This window comes from Oreochromis aureus, linkage group 12 (genome assembly GCF_013358895.1).
Source record: "Oreochromis aureus strain Israel breed Guangdong linkage group 12, ZZ_aureus, whole genome shotgun sequence".
NCBI lineage: Eukaryota > Metazoa > Chordata > Actinopteri > Cichliformes > Cichlidae > Oreochromis > Oreochromis aureus.
The window spans coordinates 27,230,167-27,250,548 of NC_052953.1; the positions used below are offsets into that span (position 1 = coordinate 27,230,167).

General features: G+C 39.4%; 1 protein-coding gene across 2 annotated transcripts; it reads left to right on the forward strand.

The window, feature by feature from the left end:
- Positions 1–2,896: 2,896 nt before the first annotated feature.
- zbtb34 (zinc finger and BTB domain containing 34) lies at positions 2,897–17,474 on the forward strand. 2 transcript variants are annotated; one of them, XM_039620924.1, is made up of 3 exons: positions 2,897–3,206; positions 9,737–9,799; positions 10,843–17,474. In XM_039620924.1, the coding sequence occupies exons 2-3, from the start codon at positions 9,797–9,799 to the stop codon at positions 12,403–12,405; spliced, it is 1,566 nt and encodes a 521-aa protein (XP_039476858.1). In that variant the 5' UTR covers positions 2,897–3,206; positions 9,737–9,796; the 3' UTR covers positions 12,406–17,474. The 2 variants fall into 2 exon arrangements, with proteins under 2 accessions (XP_039476858.1, XP_031599021.1); XM_031743161.2 differs by lacking the exon at positions 9,737–9,799.
- The last annotated feature ends 2,908 nt before the right edge of the window (positions 17,475–20,382 follow it).

The following is a 20,382-nucleotide window of genomic DNA, read 5'->3' on the forward strand; positions in this document are numbered from 1 at the left end:
CTAGCGTTTGAAGGTTTGCCTTGAATGGCTTTGGTTGGAGTCCAGCTGATCCTTAAAATGAAATAAAGATATGTCAAACTGACTATCAATGTGCTATATGAATATTTCATAAGATTATACTGTGTTTGCCTTAATAGTGACCGCTAAGCACAAGACAATTTTAATTTAGGTTGCTTCAACAGTTTGTCCAAAATAGACTAAAGTGCAGTCATCGCACACACTATCTTTTGTAAGAAGACTTGTGATTATTAAAAAAAATGAACTATGCACAGTATAACAATTAGTGTCATTACCCTAATTTAGTAAATTACCCTTATGCACACAACTGCATATTCTAAAGTGGATAATAAATGCATTTTAATAGCAATGCACATAGTATAATGTCAATATTTACCTTGCCCAGTCTTCCACAAACAGCTCCTCCATCAAGGAGTAACCTGAGAGGGACCGAGGGGTGCTCCCGCACCTGGACGGGCTGGCCCTTTCATTTACAGTCATGGTGAGGATCAAGCACTGAATGGCTAAGACACCTGCTATTGGGAAATATGTTCTCCATCAGTGAGCTATAGACTATTTCTGGACAGGAGGACTGGGAGACCATTGTTCTCACCAGCACCGACAGCCAAGGTATTCTGGGACTCTTGGCACACATAGAGGACAATGTGTTATTCATGTTAAGCTTGAAAATTGGGCTACTTATTCAACGTTAACTAACAACCTGTTTGGAGCGATTGGCGCGAAATGATCAGAACAGCAAAAAAGAAATAAATAAATAAAATTTTTCAATTAAAAGCTCACATTTTGATCAAATATAATTGATGAAGCAAAACCATGGATTACGACGTTATATGAGCGAAATGGCACAAATGTCCCTCTTTAGAAAAAAGAACAGAAATACCTATCTTTAATATAAAGTAATAACCTGGTCTCAGGCTTAACATAAAACAGTGGAGCTCCTTATTTCCACAGTTTGATACATGATATGTGCTTCTTAAACAAATCATCTGCTCTGTGCTCCTATACAGTCTTACACAGGGGGCAGGCTTCAGGGATTTTGCAATGTCATCTGGGATTAAAAAGGAGCAGCACATCAGAGCCCCGGGCCACACCACCTGGAGCCCCCTATACGATCCCCTGGCGCTGCACCACTCAAAACCAGCCCCATTAGCTTACCACCAAATAATTCCCGGTCAACCAAATGACACCGAGCTAACAAAGGCCCCATTTCAGAAAAGATTACAACTCCAACAGGAAACCCTTTGATTATGAGTTTGTTTGAAATGTTATCAATACCACGATCATTCCTGCGGATCAACAAAACCATCTCTAATCACCATACCTTGGCCGCACCTTCAGTTGTGCATCAAGCTCCTGGAAAAAAAAGAGATGGGGGGGAAAAAAAGCAAATCATGGTCGAGGATAGAGGAGTGACTTGTTTAACAAGAAGCACGTGCAATGACAAAGCGATTCCTTTCTCTACGCTGATCACCCACCTGCACACAGATTAGGTCAGATATTCACCTGAGCTGCCAACCTGTCACTCACACTTAAAAAAAAGAGAGAGAAAGAAACACACACAGTGCACATTCATTCCTCTCCACCACGAGGAGCATAGAAAGTCTTTCTAAGAGTAGAACAACAACAGGTGTATTTGTCCCTTTTACCAACAGAAAAGCAGACACCATATCAAGTTTGATAAAAAGAGCAATAATATTAACATCTGGGGAGGTTACATTTGATATTTACACATGAATGGATTATGAAAGATAAAATGCAATGAGCAAAGCTTTTATGCAAAAAAAAATTAATATATATATATATATATATATATATATATATATATATATATATATATATATATATATATGTACTTGCGGAGCTTCTTTGAATACCCTTAAGTGCATATAAAACTGATTACAGCAGGAAGAAATCCTTTTATCTGAGTGAGAGCCAAATTAAAATAGTGTTTACCTAAACTCCTCCTACACTGATATTGTTTTACACTATATCATTATTGGTCGGTTTATTAAATTAATTGTAAACAATGTTTATTTCTACTATGTGAGCCAACACTGGGCTTTCTGAAACAAAACTCCTCATTCTGCTGAGTTCCAGTGTTTTCCTCACTCGTCAATGGGCATTCACCAGATGGCTCAAAGCCAGAGAAACACATTTACATTTTTGTACATCACTTACATTCAGTTTAGCAATTTACTATTATTATTAATAATAATAATGCCATTGTTAAAATTGGATGACTCCCTTGCTATCCTGATGTACCTTAACCTTTTGAAGGCTGTGCGTCACTGTGAGAGGTCGAGATTGTGTTTCATCAATTTAGTCTCTGGCGCCCCTTTGTGGTAGAAGTGAATTAATGGTTTTTAATGTATAACGCCAGATTATAGACTTACCAGAAGTATTAACAAAGCACGTTGGAAAAATATAATAAAGTAAAAAAATATATATATACATATCATATCAACTCTTATGAAAGCAGAGTTGACTAAAGCTGTCGAAGCAGTTTGATTCAGATCAAACGAGACAGAGTTTAAGACTTGGTAATAATGGAGATGTTTTGGTAATAATCTTATGCTTCTAAACTAAACAATAAAATTTGTGTTTGTGTGTGTGTGTTTGTGTGTCACTGCCTGCGTGAAAATGTGTGTGTGTGCGTGTGTGTGTGTGTGTGCACCTTGGGGGTGGAGGGGGAGGTGGGGGTCTCTACACAGCTGGAAAGTGCCGGTATAACTTGATTCCAATAAAGCAAACGATAGTTTTACTAAATGTATAAGATTTACTTTATAGAGTTTAGCGAAAGTGAAAGCACGCGAATCTGACGTACACTGCCGCGTTATGGGCGTAGTCGTATAAGAGAATGTATAGCCACGTTATCTGTAGAAAACAATCAGAGCGCGACTGTAGGGTTACTTTACATTTATTTTTCCGCCTGTGCGCGTCCTCCATCACGTTCTATACTGGGAACACGATGTTACAGTATGCAACGCTGACATGAAGCAAGGGAGGGGCTGCTGCAAACCACACTGATAGAATGAATGTAAAGAGCCTAAAGAACACTTCCTGTTGATGCAAAAATTGCAGCAGCAACTGTCTGACACATCTGGACTGGAGAGGGGGGGGAGGCCTGGCTGTAGCGTTAGCGAACCACTGAGGGGAATGGACAACGTTTAATGCTAATCTGCAAGACGGTGAGTTTGGTGGACTTAAGATCTGGCATGGACTGGTGACCATAAATACGCGTGTAAAGTCGGCTCTTCTGTGCTCTGGCAGTGTGAGTAATGAGGAGTAATTACCCGCGACCGCTAGCAACTAATTGCTAGTTAACGTTAGCTACTAGCTAGCACTGGTCGCTACTGAGCGGTTGCTCCTAAAGCTAGTTCTGCTAGCATAAGCTAACTAGCATGATACCGCTTTCATATGACAGCCTACATAGTTTGTTCCCGTGTTCGACGTTGTTGCCTAGTTAAATCGTGTGAGGATGTCAAGCTTTTTTAAAGCCACAGAAAACGTGTTCAGCTCGTTAGCTTACACAGGAATAAAGTGTCTTTGAAAGTTATGTATTTTTTTCTGGAATAAAGCTCGATTCTAGGGTAGCTAATGTGGCTAGTTAGCCGCTGCTTGAGTGGTGCTTGATACTTTTGGATGTCTCGGCCCGGGGAACCGAAGCAAATTTGTAACCCACCTTAATCTAACTAGAAGATACCGCAGAAGTGAGAGGCAGAGGAAATGTAAACAGAAAGCCGGTGGCTGTAAATTGTCAAGCTAGCGCTAACATTAGCTGCTCCGCAGAGTAGCCCCCCCCCCAAAAATCAGTAACTACTAACGAAGCGGTTGCATTAAAGTTTGAGACACCCTGCATTTGCTCCGCAATGGAAAGACATATGCATGTGCGGTTAGATAGACGCTGCATGCTAATATTCTCTCATGCACATACCAGGCTGACACAGGTAAAGGGAGCTCATAATAAGTTAACGCACCAAATTAGCTGTAACGGTACGATTTATTTTTAACCCTATTGTTCGTTCCCAGGGTGGCATCGGTCCCCCATGTATTTTACATATCAGATAGTAGCCTGCATCTAATTTCGTTTTCATAAGGCAGGTTTTAAACATAAAGACTAAACAACATATCAGTGTAGCAGAGCTCTTTGGAAAAGTCGGTGCTTACTAACTCTTAGTGATGTTACAACTGTGAAGGGCAAAGTGCAGAGACATCATGGCGAGCTGTCAGACACATTATAAGGAATACCTGGGTTCATCGTCACCAAGCACTTGTGCTTATTGCTGTTATCTTATACTTTCCATTTAAATATATTCATAATTTACAAAGAAACCACCAACTTGTGTTATCCGTTAATAACTGTATCGGAAAACAGTAGTAATATCTTATATATTACGAGTCATGTTAAAACAGAGTGGGACTAATACGGTTAGAGTTGGCAATATGGTTTAAACCCGCCTACTGTCCGCTTTTGGGGTTTTTTTTGCTTCGCTTTCTGTTCTGGAGAAGCAGCAATATTGCGTTATGAAACACAAGACAGTTAGCAGGAGAGTTAGCTGTGTACATTGTTATATATTAAAACAGGGCTCTGTGTTGTAACCTGGTCATTTAGAAAATTATTGGGGTATAAATATAGTGACTGCCTGTAGTAATTTTGTCTGTTTCAGTTACATTACAGTGTCATGCAAATTTCATAATAATAATAATTTCTCCACTGTGTTTTGCTCATGATTTGTGATGTTTATCTCTCAATTCTCTATATAAATGTTACTGTGTTGATGTTCTTTTATATTATAACCTAAACTCTAATATTTTCTCATGCATTTCCTTAAATTGTCTTATTAAATTGTATAGTATTTATAACAAAGTAAAATGTAGACATTCAATAACTGCTTTGCTACCATCAGTAACAGTGTTAGAACTGTAGATTTGCTCCAGGTATAAATACAGTGTAGTAAAGTGATGGCTCAGCTAGTTGCTGCTGGTCATTAAAAGTGCTGTTCACATGATGTAGAAAATTTGTCAGGGAATGCATCTCAACTGATTCATAAAAGGAAAAGTCATAAAGTATTGTTGTGTGTGCGAACTGGGTTGCCTTTTAACTAAACCTGGCACAAACAGTTTGTGCAAATTTTACTGGACAAGGTTGTGTGTGAATCAATAATTGTTGTAACAATGTAATAGCGATAAAGATTATACTGCTTGAAACCCTGTTTATTCCCCCCTAAATGGTGACACATTTGTAAGGAAAATGCATTTGTGGGTTGAGCTGCCGAGTCAAGTATGTTGGTTGCACCCATGAAAAACTTGACAGAGTGGTTTTTATCATAGACTACCTCCAGAATTTGGGACTGGAGAGGGTTGAATGGGCTTCCTGCAGTCCTGACACGAATCCTGTTAAACACTTGTGTGATAAACTTGGGTGCGCAGTTTGTGCCAGAGTGATCAACACAGCCACTCTGGCTCACGAATGCTGGTTTAAGCATGGGATGCCATCCCACAGCAATGTGTAATCAAGTTGGTCACCAGCATGAGGAGTGGGTGGCAGGCTGTTCTGGCTATGTATGGTTCTTCTAGATGCTACTGAGACCCCAGTTTGTTGAATTAAGCCCCTTTTCCATTAGGATCGACTTGGCACAGTTTGCCACAGTTTCCAGGGTTTTCCATTAGGTCCAAGTACCTGGTACCAGGTACTTTTTTTAGTACCTGCTCGGCCAGATTTCCAGGCAATCCAAGCAGGTACTAAAATGTCACGTCATCAGACTGCATGTCACCGATTAGCTGGCCAGTAGTGTCACTAGGATGAGTCATGAGAGCGTCTAGTTGACGAAAATCAAAACCGCCATTTTTTTAAACCTGGCCTCGACGTCCATCTTTGTTGTAACATTCCTGTTGCATATTAATTATGTCGCGACACGCGTCTACGCGTTGCTATGATAACGACCGCACACATAAGGAGGCACTAAATTGTAATGGAAAACCAGTTGATCTGAGAGGAGTCGAGTTGATCCGAGTAGGTACTAATGGAAAATGGGCTTTAATTAATTTTAGAACTGCCAATAACTCTCATTTCTTCAGATTTTAATTATCCAATCTAATAAACAACACCAAACAAGAGTCAATTGCAGAATAAGCTGTTTGGCACTGGCGGAGAAGATTTGCCAAGTTTTTCGTGGGTGCAACGCATATACTCATCTCTGCTGCTCAACCCAAAAATACATTTTCTATAGGAACGTGGCACCATTTAAGAGGAAATAAGCAAACTTTCCAAAATTCCAAGATTTATTGCAAAGAAGCATTGTTACAGTAAACAATTAATTGACTAAACACAAATATCCTTACCTTTTGTGCTAAGGTTAGTTACTCTTAACTAAATTCTTCAGCTGCTGCTTGTAGTGAATGCATATGATGAAAAAGGAACGATAACATTAACCTCCTCGTATGTTAATTTGAATCTTATCTTTGGGGAGCACACTGTCACCAACAAGTCATGTGAATGCTTACATTGCTGTATGATTGTGTTAGTCAATTGTTCCTCATTAGTGGTTTATGAATGTAAGTATTTTGTGTGTGTGTGAGTGTGTGTGTGTCTGTGTGTGTGTGTGGTGGGGTGCAGTAAGATTATAGATGTGGATGGTTTCTACTGTAAAGTTTTCCACTGTGTTCATCTGATAAGCATGTGAGTAGGCAGAAATGAAGGATGAGCATTTTCTTGAATTCCACTTATGTACAGCAAACAAATTTAATAAGCGAAGACACCCAAAGGCTAAGCATCCAATATTTAGCTCTGCTTTCTGATATTTTACTAAGCCTTAACATTTTTCAGAATGTGCCTTATTTTCACTCCTAAGAGTCTCACATCGTACCCTCCCCTAGGTGTATCACAATCTAGTTTATTTTTGTGTATCTGTACATATATATATATAATTTTTTAAAATCTCATTAAAAATGCTCCCCGAGCCTTTTGCTTGTGAGGCACTTCTGTCCTGATGTTGAAGAAAGCATACAGTGTTTGCCTGCTGACTTAGACTTTCAGTGAAATGGCAGCATTTTAGAATCCAAACTTAGGGTGACATCTTTCCATCACTGTTACGCTGATGTTTTGGTTATGTAGAATATCCCTTTCTTTTTTACCTGCCGACATGAAGCAGCTGTATCAGATTGGTCTATTACCAGACAAGGAACTTGAGCCACAGATGGAATTTTTGAGCTGAGTTTAAACATTTTCAGCTTTCCCATGTGAGCCAAGCATGTGACCCTCACTCAGCATGTGCATCTCAACTACTGAGCATGCATTCTTTGGCTGCCCTTCCACTTGGCTCCATCTCACATGCATGCTGTTGGCAGCCATTGCTAGTATTTTTTTTTTTTTTTTTTTTTTTTTTGCGTATGTGTATGAAGATGTTGTATTTGAATGCTGCCTATGGAGGAAGTGAAACTAATGCATGTCTGCTTTAGGGTTCTTTATGTTTTGTTACCACTTCTCCTTTCCTAAACCAGGATGAGGACATATGGTTTGTTGGACAGGTGTCTTGGCACGCTTTGGCAACTAGATAAAGTGTTTATGTTCCCAAAGTGCTGACAGGGACTAAATGCACAGAAGATCATGCTGAATTGCCAGCAAGGGGGCAGGAGGGATGGAGGAGGTGCAGAGGGATAGATTATTTAAGGGCAGATGGAGTTGAGAGGGAGGAAGTCTAATCTGGAGAACTGACACACCAGTTAAGGTTTGCAAGATAAATGTATTCGCTTTTACAAACAGAAGTGTTCCCAGTGTTGTTTAACTAGTTTGTCTAGGAAGGCAGGATTTCCATTTGTTGATACTTTTTAATCCACCTTAAATCAATATATTATTGTTGAAGCTTAGTGTGCCAGTTGTCAACATTGGCCCCTCCTCTTTGATGAGGGCATGAAAGTGAAACCCTGAAAGTTGTAACTTTCAGGTTGTAAACCTTTTAATTTAGCTATTGGAGGTGTGCTCATCAAGAAAGAAAGGCTCAAACAGCAAATTTAAAAAACGGTTAACTTCCTCGTGCTCATGTTGGGTATGAAAAAAGGTTTTTCTTTTTAAGAACGGTTATCTTGCGCTCATCTTCCAAGCAGAACCAGATTTTCTTCTTTCTCTGCCAAACAAGGTATAGCCATATCTTTATGGCAAGACTAACTGCCTGACAGGGTACAATGCAGTCAGTGTATGCGGGACACAGGAACATAATGTTCTCTCACTTTCATTTCTTAGAGTTACTTTACTTTCAACTCCCTCTTTTGTAACAGCAGCGAGTAAGTAGTAAATGTAAGGAACTTTAAAGACATTAAACTATAGGATAAAGCATGGGAATTCCATACTGTACATTAATGCCACTGTTTTGCACATACCTACCTCTGTATATTTTATATTTTATATATCTTATTTTATTGTTTACTCTATTTCATTTGTAAAACATGTATATACACACACACACACACACACACACACACACACGTGAAAAACATATTTAGTACACACATTCAGTAATGTATATACCTTTATATATGGTACATATATTTATTACTTTTTAAATTAACCATTTTTATATTTTGCTTGTTGCACGTTATTGTATTTTGCACAACTCTGTTGCTTGTGAAGCTTGCACACAAGAATTTCACTCGCATGTACTGTACCAGTGTACCTGCACATGTGATGTGACAATAAAGGTGATTTGATTTGATTTGATTTGATTTGATTTGATTTGGAAATTCAAATTCTCTATTCAATAATAATTGCACTTGAATATTTGTAGACATTTTTGCCTAATTGTCCACCAGACTTTGGTTGGCAACGTTGTTCAAAAACGGAAGCAGTTTTGAACAAAATGTTTAAAATTAACATCAACTGGTTTTTGAGGTGATTCAAAATTCATAACTGAATCAGCAAGTTGCCCATTACCTAAGGTATTTTCACTATCATGTTTGTCTCTGGTCTGTGTTTGACTTTAATTTCAATATATACCTCTCCTTGTTATGCCTGACCAGAGCACATTTTTCCAGAAAGTGTGATGCTGGATTCACTGTTAGGCTTTAGTTTGCAAAGGCTGTTACCTAGCTTGCTTCCCATGCAGGTCAAGTTCATTGTGTTGCTTTCTAACTGTAAATGCATGGACTTTGATGTGAGCAGAGCAGCAAGTCTGGACAAACTGGCAGTCGTTTGAGCTCGCTTGTAGCCGTTTGACCTTTTTTTCCCAAATGACTTGAAGCTCTTCTCTGAGGTTTTTACATCATTTTTTCTGAAGATTTTAGAGAGCTTTTTAGATCATGATAATGCTACTTCAGAGCTGAAAGAATGAAATTGGATTCCACATGGTTCATTTTCAAAGCACCAACCATCTAGACATTACTTCAAAAACATGGTTTCATCTCATTGTCTTCTTTTGACCATATGTGTTGAAATGAATTGTTTGTTTGGTGGTTTATCTGCAACTGAGCAGTACAGTTGCAAGTGCTCTGGCCAGGACTAACTTCCCTTCATCATAATTACTGACATTCGGGATCTTTGTGGTGTCTGTCCATCTGGGTTTTAGATATACATTTACAGTAGGCTCAGGTGTTGTCAACAACTGTAGTCTCTATCTTCTCTCTGCTTCACATGTCCTACTGCACTAATGCCCAAGAAATTGATAGAACGTTTTTAGAGGAGACGTTCCCAAATTGAAACTAAAGCGAGTTGATGTGTCATCCACAGCACAGACAGACTGGGAAAACCTGACAGAGGATTATCTAACAGTCACATCAGAAGAAATAAATGGTAAATGGACCGGTTCTTATATAGCACTTTTCTACTTGAACACTCAAAACACTCCATAAAACATGCCTCATTCATCCAGAACTTCTTTCTACACCTAAGTGCGTTCAATCTAAAATTCACACACATTCACACTACAATGAACAACTTTGAGAGCAACTTGGGGTTCAGTATCTTGCCCAAGGATACTTTGGCCTGCAGACTGGATCAGTCAGGCTTTGAACCACCAACTTTCCGATTAGTAGGTAACCTGCTCTACCTCGTGATCCACAGCCAACCCAAAGCCATGGCTGAGAATCTAATAATTGCCTTGTTGCTGTAATTTGTTGCAGGGGCACTGTTTTGGCAAAAATTTAGGTGAACTATGTGGTTCAACCGAGCATCTTTTCTCACATTGTATTAAGCACTCAGTTTGTGCTACTTTTAAACAGCATGTGTGTGCACATACAGGTTGAGAAACGGCTATTAAGAAATGGCTTTGGTAAGGTACCTAAGTTAAAATTTGACATGTCACAATCAGTCCAACAACTGGCAGCGACAGTTGCGTTCACAGACAACCGTGTGTGCGTGTGTATGCAGTGCACACCAACCAACTGGTAGTCAATTCAGCCAGTTGCCTGTAGCAGATATATTAGTCTAGTCACCCTAATGCATATGTAATTAACACAATTATTATTCACATGCTCATGTCGGTGGCTAATGGCAATGAGAAAAGCATGAAATCTTGAATGTTTGAAGGTTGTTAGGGCAAAGAGTGAACTTGAAAGAAATTGGAATCTATCCATCCATTTTCTCCCTCTTGTCTGATAGTGGGGTTTATTTTTTGTTAAATTTTAAAACTGCTTTGAGGAGCAGTTTAAACCTACTTAACATTTAATGTTAATGAAGGTATGATTTAGTGCAGGGCTTGAATGACATGGCATTAGTTTCTGCACAAAGCTAAGTGTATACATGGTCCAGTGCCTTTTTGTACCTTGAAGCTATTAAAATGTTGCAGTTTAATATGACTACATCTAATATTTTATCTTTTTTTCTTCTCCCATCAGGCTGTCAACAAACTGGAGAAACGTATACAAGAAATGGACGACGGCAGCTACATCGAGTTTGATGTGCCGGAGTTCAGCAACACTGTTCTGACCCAACTCAATGAGTTGCGGCTGCAAGGGAAGCTGTGCGACATCATTGTTCACGTTCAGGGCCAGCCCTTTCGAGCCCACAAGGCCGTGCTGGCAGCTAGTTCACCCTACTTCCGTGACCACTCAGCTTTGAGCACCATGAGTGGCCTTTCCATTTCGGTCATCAAAAGCCCTGAGGTGTTTGAACAGCTTCTTGCTTTCTGCTATACAGGTCACATGTCCCTGCAGCTCAAAGATATTATCAGTTTTCTCACCGCTGCCAGCTTTCTGCAAATGCAGGCGATCATTGACAAGTGCACCCAAATCCTGGAGAGCCTCCATTCCAAGATCAGCCTCCCAGTTAGTGTCAGCAGTCCAGAGAAAGACAGCTTGCAGACTAGCCGCAACGGGGTCAATGACAGCAACCTCTTCATAAATCCCACCCAGATCTCCCCCCCTTACTACTCCCGACAGAGTCAGGCAGGGAATGAAGTGCGCTTGGAGCTGGGAGGAAAAAGCCTGGGCCGGGTGAGACAGCAGCAAGAGGAAGGCCACTCGGATCGTGGCAGTAGTGATAGTGTGTCAGAGCATGATGCGCCCGCGGAGGGAGAAACAGAGCAAGTGGAACTGATTGGCAAAGATGGGCAAGTAACAGATGTGCATGTGAAGATAGAAAAGACCGATAGGCCCACTTACTCAGACAGTTCCTCAGCTGGTGATGATGGCTATCACACAGAGTTGGTGGATGGAGACCAGGTAGTGGCTGTCACTGTGGGCTCTTATGGTCCTGTAATCCAGTCTGCTTCCTATTCTTACTCAGGGCTGTCCTCCCCATGCTTTGTCAACCTCAGCAACACCAGTCCTTCCCGCTCCATTCTCAGTGGCTTCAGAGGGGGCCGAGCCAGGGCAAAGCGCCCGTTGGCTATCCCCGCAGGGGTGCTGAGTCATATTAAACCAGGCTCAGACGATGGCGAATCAACTGTGGGACCCACAGGGTTGGAGAACGATGTGCGAGAACGTAGCCTACGGAGCCAGTGGTACCCTTACAATGAGAGACTCATTTGCATCTACTGTGGAAAGACCTTCAATCAGAAAGGGAGCCTGGACCGCCACATGCGCCTGCACATGGGAATCACCCCATTTGTTTGTAAATTCTGTGGCAAGAAGTACACAAGGAAAGACCAGCTGGAGTACCACATCCGTGGCCACACGGACAACAAGCCCTTTCACTGTCAGATCTGTGGGAAATGCTTCCCATTTCAGGGCACCCTTAACCAGCACCTGAGGAAGAAGCACCTGGGAGCATCAGAGGGCAGCAATCACATGGACTCTCCAGAGAGGATGGAGGGAAGCTCAGGTCAGAAGGACCAAGAAGATACCTCTGAGGGGATGGCCTTTGAGGCACAATATGCAGAAGAGGCACCAGCCAATGATATGGAGGAGAGTTCAAAGTGCAGTCCAGAGGAGGCTCAAGCATCAAGATGTGATTTTTAGGTCCTGCTTCAGGTTAAGGAAGCTTTAAGAAATGTTTATTTCAGCGCAATTTAAAGGACTCTCCTCTTTTTGAATCAGCTCCCGCTACTATGGACCTTTCTTTCATCGAGGGTTTCTGTCAGTTTTGTGAAAGTTAGATGCTAAATACAGAGAGAAAATGGGTGCTTTATAGAAATCGGATTCTTTCAAGTAAAGGGAGTAACGACTTACTATTTTTAAGGTGGTCCCAATAATCAAGACCCCCGGATTGATTTCTCTTTTTATCTTTCCATGTTTTTTAAAACATATTTACAGAGTTATATAGGCATGTTGCAATAATTGATAATGTGAAAGCTCTGGTAAGATGCTTGTCATATCACCTTTTTACCTAACCTGTTTTTGCACATGTGGCCGCAGGAGGCCACTTACACACAAGGAATGATTTTTCTGCCAGTGCAAAGCTTCGTGTGACATATCCGTTCAATACCTCATGATGCAACTACATACTCATAACAGACAGTATTTTAACTTAAATGAAACTCACCAGGTTCTACCTCATAGCCAAGAACCTACCAGGCACAGATGTGTTCAACGTTTTAAATCCGTTCTAGGTTTTTTGTACAGTATCTTATTGCCAAACCCTGTAAAGAATATTCTTTCAACACAAAGCCTTGATACTTAGGGGAAATATTCCTTGCTGATTGTATGGATTAGGGACAAAGTCCTTGTCAAATGTTTCATGGTTAGCCAGGATAACATGATTAAGAAGGTGCTATGTTATGAGTAGAAAGCTTGCTGGCCTACTTGTGTGCTATTGGGCAAATATGGAGAGCAGAGTAAGAGAAATTTCTCTGTTATTTTTCAAGATAAAATTTTTTTTTCTTCAAAACACTTCAGGATTTTATCTCTCATCACTACTGGAGATCTCACTCTGTCAGCCTAGGCGTGGTTTTAGATGCTGCCATCCATGTAATGGATGAATCTCATCCATACAGTGAAGTAATTTGTATTCCTCTATACCCCCCGTATGAGGTTTATTCAGAACTATTGTATATTTTTTGTTTTTTCCTGGGGTAGGCTTCCAGTTTGATACTCAGTGTCTAACAGAGCCAGGGAGTACTCATTGTAAACTCAGCACACCAGGAACAGCTCTAGATCCAGAGCTGTTCCTGTTCACCTAAATCACTATAATATACTAGTCTGAACAATATGCAAGCAGAAAGAACAAAGGAATCTCAGCCATTGTGACATGGTTTTTCTTCCATTATTTGAAAGAGCTATGGGTTTGTTTTCCATTGTGTCCTCTACAATTGGACAGTTGATCTGTGATATTCATTTTCTGCATTGTTCAGGGTCAGGTGCAGACTTGTAACACGTTTTCCTCATTTTGTCAAGCCTACTTTATGGCGTTGTCAAGGTTAAGAGGTAAATGTTTTAAGAGGTAGCTGATGATCCAAAGTATTGATGCACTTTGCAGAGTTAGCGGTTTGGGTGAGTGCTGTCCCAGTGATAAAATGTGTTACTCTGTCTTAATTGTGATGATTTTTACTCTGAGTAAAAATGTCTTGAGCTTTGATGAGACTCTGCAATCACATAAATACTTTTGGCTAAGTCACGTATATGGTAACATTGCATTTTATCTATACTATTTGAACTACGGGGATGGGGTGTTGTGGGAATATAGAGATTTATTTCCATTGTGATTTAAAAATCCATATTAACATTTAAAAGGCACTTAAAAGGCCTGGTTGATGATTAGAATTTGCTAATTTAAAGCTCAGCTGGGTGGTTCCTTTTGTGCTATTTTTGCTTTCTTACTTGCCATCCAGCTGGTTAATGCCTTTATTTTTCAAGAGCACCTGCTTTATGCTTTTATTTTGTCCCAACTGGTCCATGCTGAATTTGTGTCAATGAATTGAGAATTGATTGACTATTTTATAGTTTTCATATTATTTCCTACGTTGTGCGCATTTAGTGGGAGAATCTTGTGTTTTGTTGCTTATGTCAGATTTTATATTAAGAGTGCAGTCCTTTTTATTCCTTTGAATGTGCATTCGTCGTCTTTGCTCATCGACAAACCAAAATTTGGATAATTTTGCAAAATCGGTATAGCTAGCTTTTCATTGTCTTTAGTGTACGAATTTATCACAAACACTCTTAATCATCATCACCAATGTCTGTCAGCATATACAGTACTTTTTTAGATGAATGTTTTCCAAGTCAAGTATATTTCTATCAGCGGGCGATGCGCGCAGGGTTGCCAGCTGATCTGACCTCAACAAAATCAGTTTCTGATTCATGTTAACCTCACTACGATGATTCTTGCCCTTTGTTTGAAGACAAAAAAACGACAAGCATTTCTTCTTGGAATATTGTCAGTAAGGTTTTGTGAATAGGGTACAAACTGCTAAAATATTTTTGTGCCAAAAGACAACACCAAAGACTAATAGGGGATGATTTTTATTTTATTTTTTTCAGTAAATTTTGGCTGGATTGTGTAATTGAATGCTCGTTAGGAAGAATAGGTTCTTCTTTAATGTAAGACTAATTCATTGCAATTTGCAAAAGAATGTATGTTTCCCAGCTTATAACAATCACTTGTGTAAAAGAAAAAATAAATGAACAAGCAGAAATTAAGTAGCAGAGTCATAAATAACATAACAATACTAAGCCATAAAAAAGCTGACGGGATAAAACTTGTGCAGTAGGTAATGTAATTGTTTAAAGCCAGTGTAAAAAAGAGAGACTGCTTCACAACAAGTGGCATCTTAAACTTAGTGCCTTGCCACAAGCTTTATGTTTTAGATTCTGGCACTTGGATTTTTGTGCCTCTTTACTTTTGGAATGGATTAAATGGAGAGATTATGATGAAATATGGCTGCATCTTTTATTGTGAAGTGGCGCCAAGAATGAATAGAAATTAAGTCATGTCATTCTTGTCCATTTTGTACTAGTCTACTTAAGCTCTGCCCCTAATTTTCACTTGCTATCACTGGATTTTTATTTTATTTTATTAATCTGTTACATGATGGGCAACTGATTTTAAAGCGTAACTGATTTTGTAGCATTTGATTACAATCAGATGAGGCAAACTTGTTCCCTGCAAGCTGCTGCCCCATAGAGGCTATACTAAATCCCCTCCTCTTTAACGACCGAGGACAATCTAAGCAATGTACTGTAGTTTATGCGTTTAAGTAGAGACAGGAGATGCATGAGAACAGACAGGATATTTAGCTAAGAGTAAACTGAGTATTTGTGCAGAAAAATATCTTATCTACATATACTGTAGCTAAATTGCACGCTGCTCAGCCAAAAAATTGTGTACAATTGCCAATTATTAATTGGCAACTTTTTTTTGTGTCATTGATTGTGCACTTACTTTTTGTTGTTGTTTTTTGGTTAAAAGTACATACCAGTTCTATCCGATGAGTCTCCTTTATCTCTGTAGTTACCTGTTAGGGACTCAGTTATCTTAAAGGCCTCAATCACTTCTGTAAGGACCTCTCCCCTCGAATGGTGCTTTGAGATTCAGTTTTCTGTCCTCAGTAAGTAAGTCCATGTTTTTGTTGTAGGTGAACAGGGGCGTAATTGTTTAAATGTTATTCATGTATCATAGTTATGTACGTGGCAGTACGCACCTACAAAAACCAACTAAACTTGATAGACACTCGAATCGACCCTCTTTGTCAGCTTGTAGTTCCACCTCACTGCGAGGGACAGGATATGCATTTTGGGCCACAAGTATTCAAAAAGAAGTGTTTACAAGGCTGTGAGACTACTTTGTGTTTTTTTTTCTTTGATTTTTTGATAATTTCTTTTGCAAACTTGCAACTCGTCCTGTTCCTTTTGTAAGAAACTCACTTCAGGTAGTTTACAAACACTGATACAGGCTTAGAAAAGAAATCGTAAGTCTTCCATAGCTTTTCTGTCAGTTTCTGTCCACTGTGTATTTTTTTTTTTTTTTTTTTTTGAAAAAAGAGAAGCAATAACCTTTTTGAAAGTGAAAGTGGTGTATTGGGATCATCAAACCTTTTGAAATATTGGCCTGTCATGTATCAAACAAACTGAAAGTCAGGGAGCTGTTGAATTGAAGTAGGACCAGGACAATTTGATATCGATTTATTTTTTATGTATTTTCTGAAACTCTGGACAGGTTGACTTCTTGTTTTTAGAATAAAAAATATGAAAGTGAAAACGCGGTTGAAATGCTCAATTGAAAATCCAGTGGTAGTTGGTAAACTGCAACACAAGAACTGAGCGCGTGATTCAGTCATCAAACTCAGTGGCACTGTTCAGAGTTGCACCTCCAGCTGAGTGAAATAATGAAAGGGATTTTGGGCTATATAGCCACTGTTTGGGAGCGGGCTCTCTGTTGCTATGTTGAAGTTCAGTGGTCTCCTTTTGCTCCTCAGGCTCCGAGACAGTAGGTGCAGTTGTTCAGGATCAGAGGGGACGTTTTCAGTCTACCTGTTGTTCCTTTTCGTTTTTTAATCCCCCCTAACTCTGCACTAGTATGTCTCTGGTTCGTGTGCATTTGGTGACAAGGCAAAAAACAACATTAAAAAAAAATGTAGAACTCAGGGTATATAGCATTAAAAGTGGTCTCACTGGACATACCTTCTACCATATGTCCGTAGTATAATTGTGCACTTCTCTTCAGGTGGGGAAACAAGTCCTCAGTCAGTTGTTCCCAAACATTCTGCCTCAAGGTCTCAATGAGCCCATATTTCCACAGAGCTGAAGCATGAGGTGCACCGGAGCCCACGAACTGAACCATGATAGCAGAAATGCCTCCGCTCCTGTTTTGTCCACTCTACACACAACCTCACAACCCAACTGTGAACCTCAGAACTCTACTGTTTTGTACAACTATGAAGTAAATGAAGCTAGCTAGAGCTGATGTTGTATCTATTGCCATTTATGAATTTATTTTATAGCATGAAATAAAATATATTTATTCAAATTATATATTTTACTCATAATCATTCAGTGCTGCTTCATTTTGGTTCTTAAGCTTGTAAATTGCTTTTTTATTATATAAAAAATGTCAATAGAATAATGCGTTTGTAAAATAAAGACGCTGATTTGGCTCTGCTTTGTCTTTTTTTTTGTTTTGTTTCTCTTAACTGAACTGATTTATCAGTTATTTAATATTAACACTTTTCTTAGAAAATGGGAAAAGGTAGAACTCTACTACCCCCCCATCATTTATTTATTGTGTTGAACCATGTAAAATGCACTGCAGTGATTCTGTATTATGCATGTGCAACTTCTACCCTCAAGAGGGAGCTAGAGAATAATATAATATCAGTTATATCAGTATCAAAAGGTTACTGATTAGTTTGGAGAGTCGTAGAAAGGAGAATATCTCAGATTCTTTGTGACTGAAAACAGGGAAATTTAATTTCACTTTTAAAATGTTAGAAAACTTTAGAGCAAACAATGGGAAATATGAAAATTAAGCTACTTTGAGTTAAGTAAGCATAATTTTTTGTGATGCTTGTAGAAACTGACAAACATAAAAAACAATAAACCTGATTAGTCTCGAATACTTGATAGTGCACATGTGGGAAACCTTCACAAATGTGTCTGACATGTGTGTTGCTTTTGTGATAAAACAATGTTGCACCTCGGTGAGCTCTGAACGCATGTTAAACCTGATTGGGCTGGTTTCTGTCACACACACAAAAAAGCCTGGAGCATGTATCACAAGTTAATCTGGCAGTTACATATGCACACATTACACTCGTTTCCATTCAAGCTGAGCATTGCTATTAATTATACAGCATGCCTCAACCTGTAGCCTTGACGGTTGGCGTCACATTAGAAATATTAAATACGTGTGAGACAAATGTTAATGCTGACAACTAGAATGATTTGCAGTGTTTCAGGACGGGTAACACCTTTCACTTCCATTGCCATTTCAACAGCTGCCTCACACATGGAATATAAACTTGAGCCTCTTGGCTTTCAATACACTGGCAGATACCCTGAACAGTAAATAGTGAAAACCACAGATCAAAGTGATGTCTTAAAATTCCTTGTTTTGTCTTGTCCAAAATCCAGAGATATTCGCCTATTGGCACGTGTGACAAAGACAAGGATCAAATACTATGTTGTAGGGACCATTACACTAGCTACATACGCACCATGTAGTTATGGGTTTTATATGTGTGTACGTACAAGCGAGAGTAGGAGACCTTAATCACCCATTAGTTCTGTGTGAGCTAGTGCAAGAATGCTGATTAAGCTTTCTTTTGAATTTGTTTACCACACTGTCAGGCAGTTTGTAACAGTTTGACATAAACTTCAATTATCTTTGGTAAGTAAATAACACAATACTTGGCAGTAGGTGATGCATCACTCGTTGCTGTAGGTTTTAATAAATTGGACGAATTATTTAAATGACAGCGTTATAGGACTGCAAAGACATGTGATCCTAAAATAACACCCTAAAGTGCTCTGTTCAGTGGAATAAGAGAATAAAAAGAACCACAAAATACAAGGCCAGGAACCCAGAGGTAGTCCCGTTTCCACAAGGCGTCTTTTGCTGCATTCTGTGAGTATGATGTATTGCGGCTTCGTAACACAAACTGAGCTGGATCCGAGTAAATAGTGGGTAGCTGTTTCATTAGTGTCAATATGACAGTTTTGGAGTTAGAATCTGATTGCTGGGTGTTTGTTGGACAAGTTGTTGGCTCAGTCATGAATACTTGCCTTGTATCATCTCACAGGCCATGAAGACTCAGCTACTCAGCTACGGCCTAGAGTTCACAGATACTCCTGACTTAATCCCAAAGTGTTATATATGAAAGATAAGTGATGGAGTCTTTTTAAAGAAAAAAATGACTTTATTCTGTAATATAGGTCTTGTTTGAATGAATTTCTTCTTTAAAGGAACCTAACTAACAACTTAGCAAAGTTGACATCTGTCCTCCTGACTCGAAACAGTACCATAACTCTTTAGGCCCAGTAGTATGTGACTACTGTGGGTCAGAAAAAGATGTTGAACGAGAAGGCCTGGCTCACAGTCTCTACTCTAATTCATCCCAAAAGTGTTCTATCAGGTTGAGGTCAGGACTCTGTGAAGGCCAGTCAAGTTCTTCCACGCCAAAATTGCTCATCCATGTCTTTATGGACTTTGCTTTTAGTCCAAGGTCCATTTATGTCTTGGTATTAGTGATGAGAATTGAGAAGTATCAGTTCCTTAGAATTGTTAGTCTGCCTGCTTATCGATTCTTCTTATCATTCTACTTGCTACAATCATCTGATTGCAGTTTGTGTGTTGGAGGAGGAAAGTCTACAGTCTACAGCATGCATGTGTGCATGACTATTTTTTTTTTTTTTGCACAAAAAGACAAGAACGCAATGGTAAAATGCAAACTGTATCCAGGACAGAAATACTGCATTATGCTGCTAACACAACTCTGGCTCTTTGCAAACATCCGCATGCTAACGGTAAGCTAGCCAAGAACCCAGAGTAACATTTCTGAGTGAACGCTAAACCCAGCCCAGCAGACAGACCCTGAGCTTCAACAGGTAACAAACAGATGAGCAGTCAGGCTGCAGCCTTCAGTTCTACCTGTTCATGTTTCTAAAGCAGAATCACTGTGGCGATTGCTTAAATGTCTCTTTGTGCTGGTTTTCATCTTTGCTTTGTGTTCATACCTAAATACTAAGAGAAGGATCATATGTGTGTCCTCCTTTGGATAAAGATTTGTGTTGGTGTGTGCAACTGTAGCCTCTAGCTACATAATATTGATAAATGGTAATTATCAGGTCATTTTACAAATAAATGTGAAACTAATGTAAGGAATAGTATAACAAATGACCTTCTCCTGGCAGTAATTATGTAACGTACTGCTTTGCCCTTACGAAAGGTTTTCTATGTAATACATGGCTTTTTTTGACTAATGTTGCCAACACTGATCACAACAAGGGGAGAAATACCTCCAACATGCAGAAACATTTACCACACAGCACGTAATTAATTTGCAC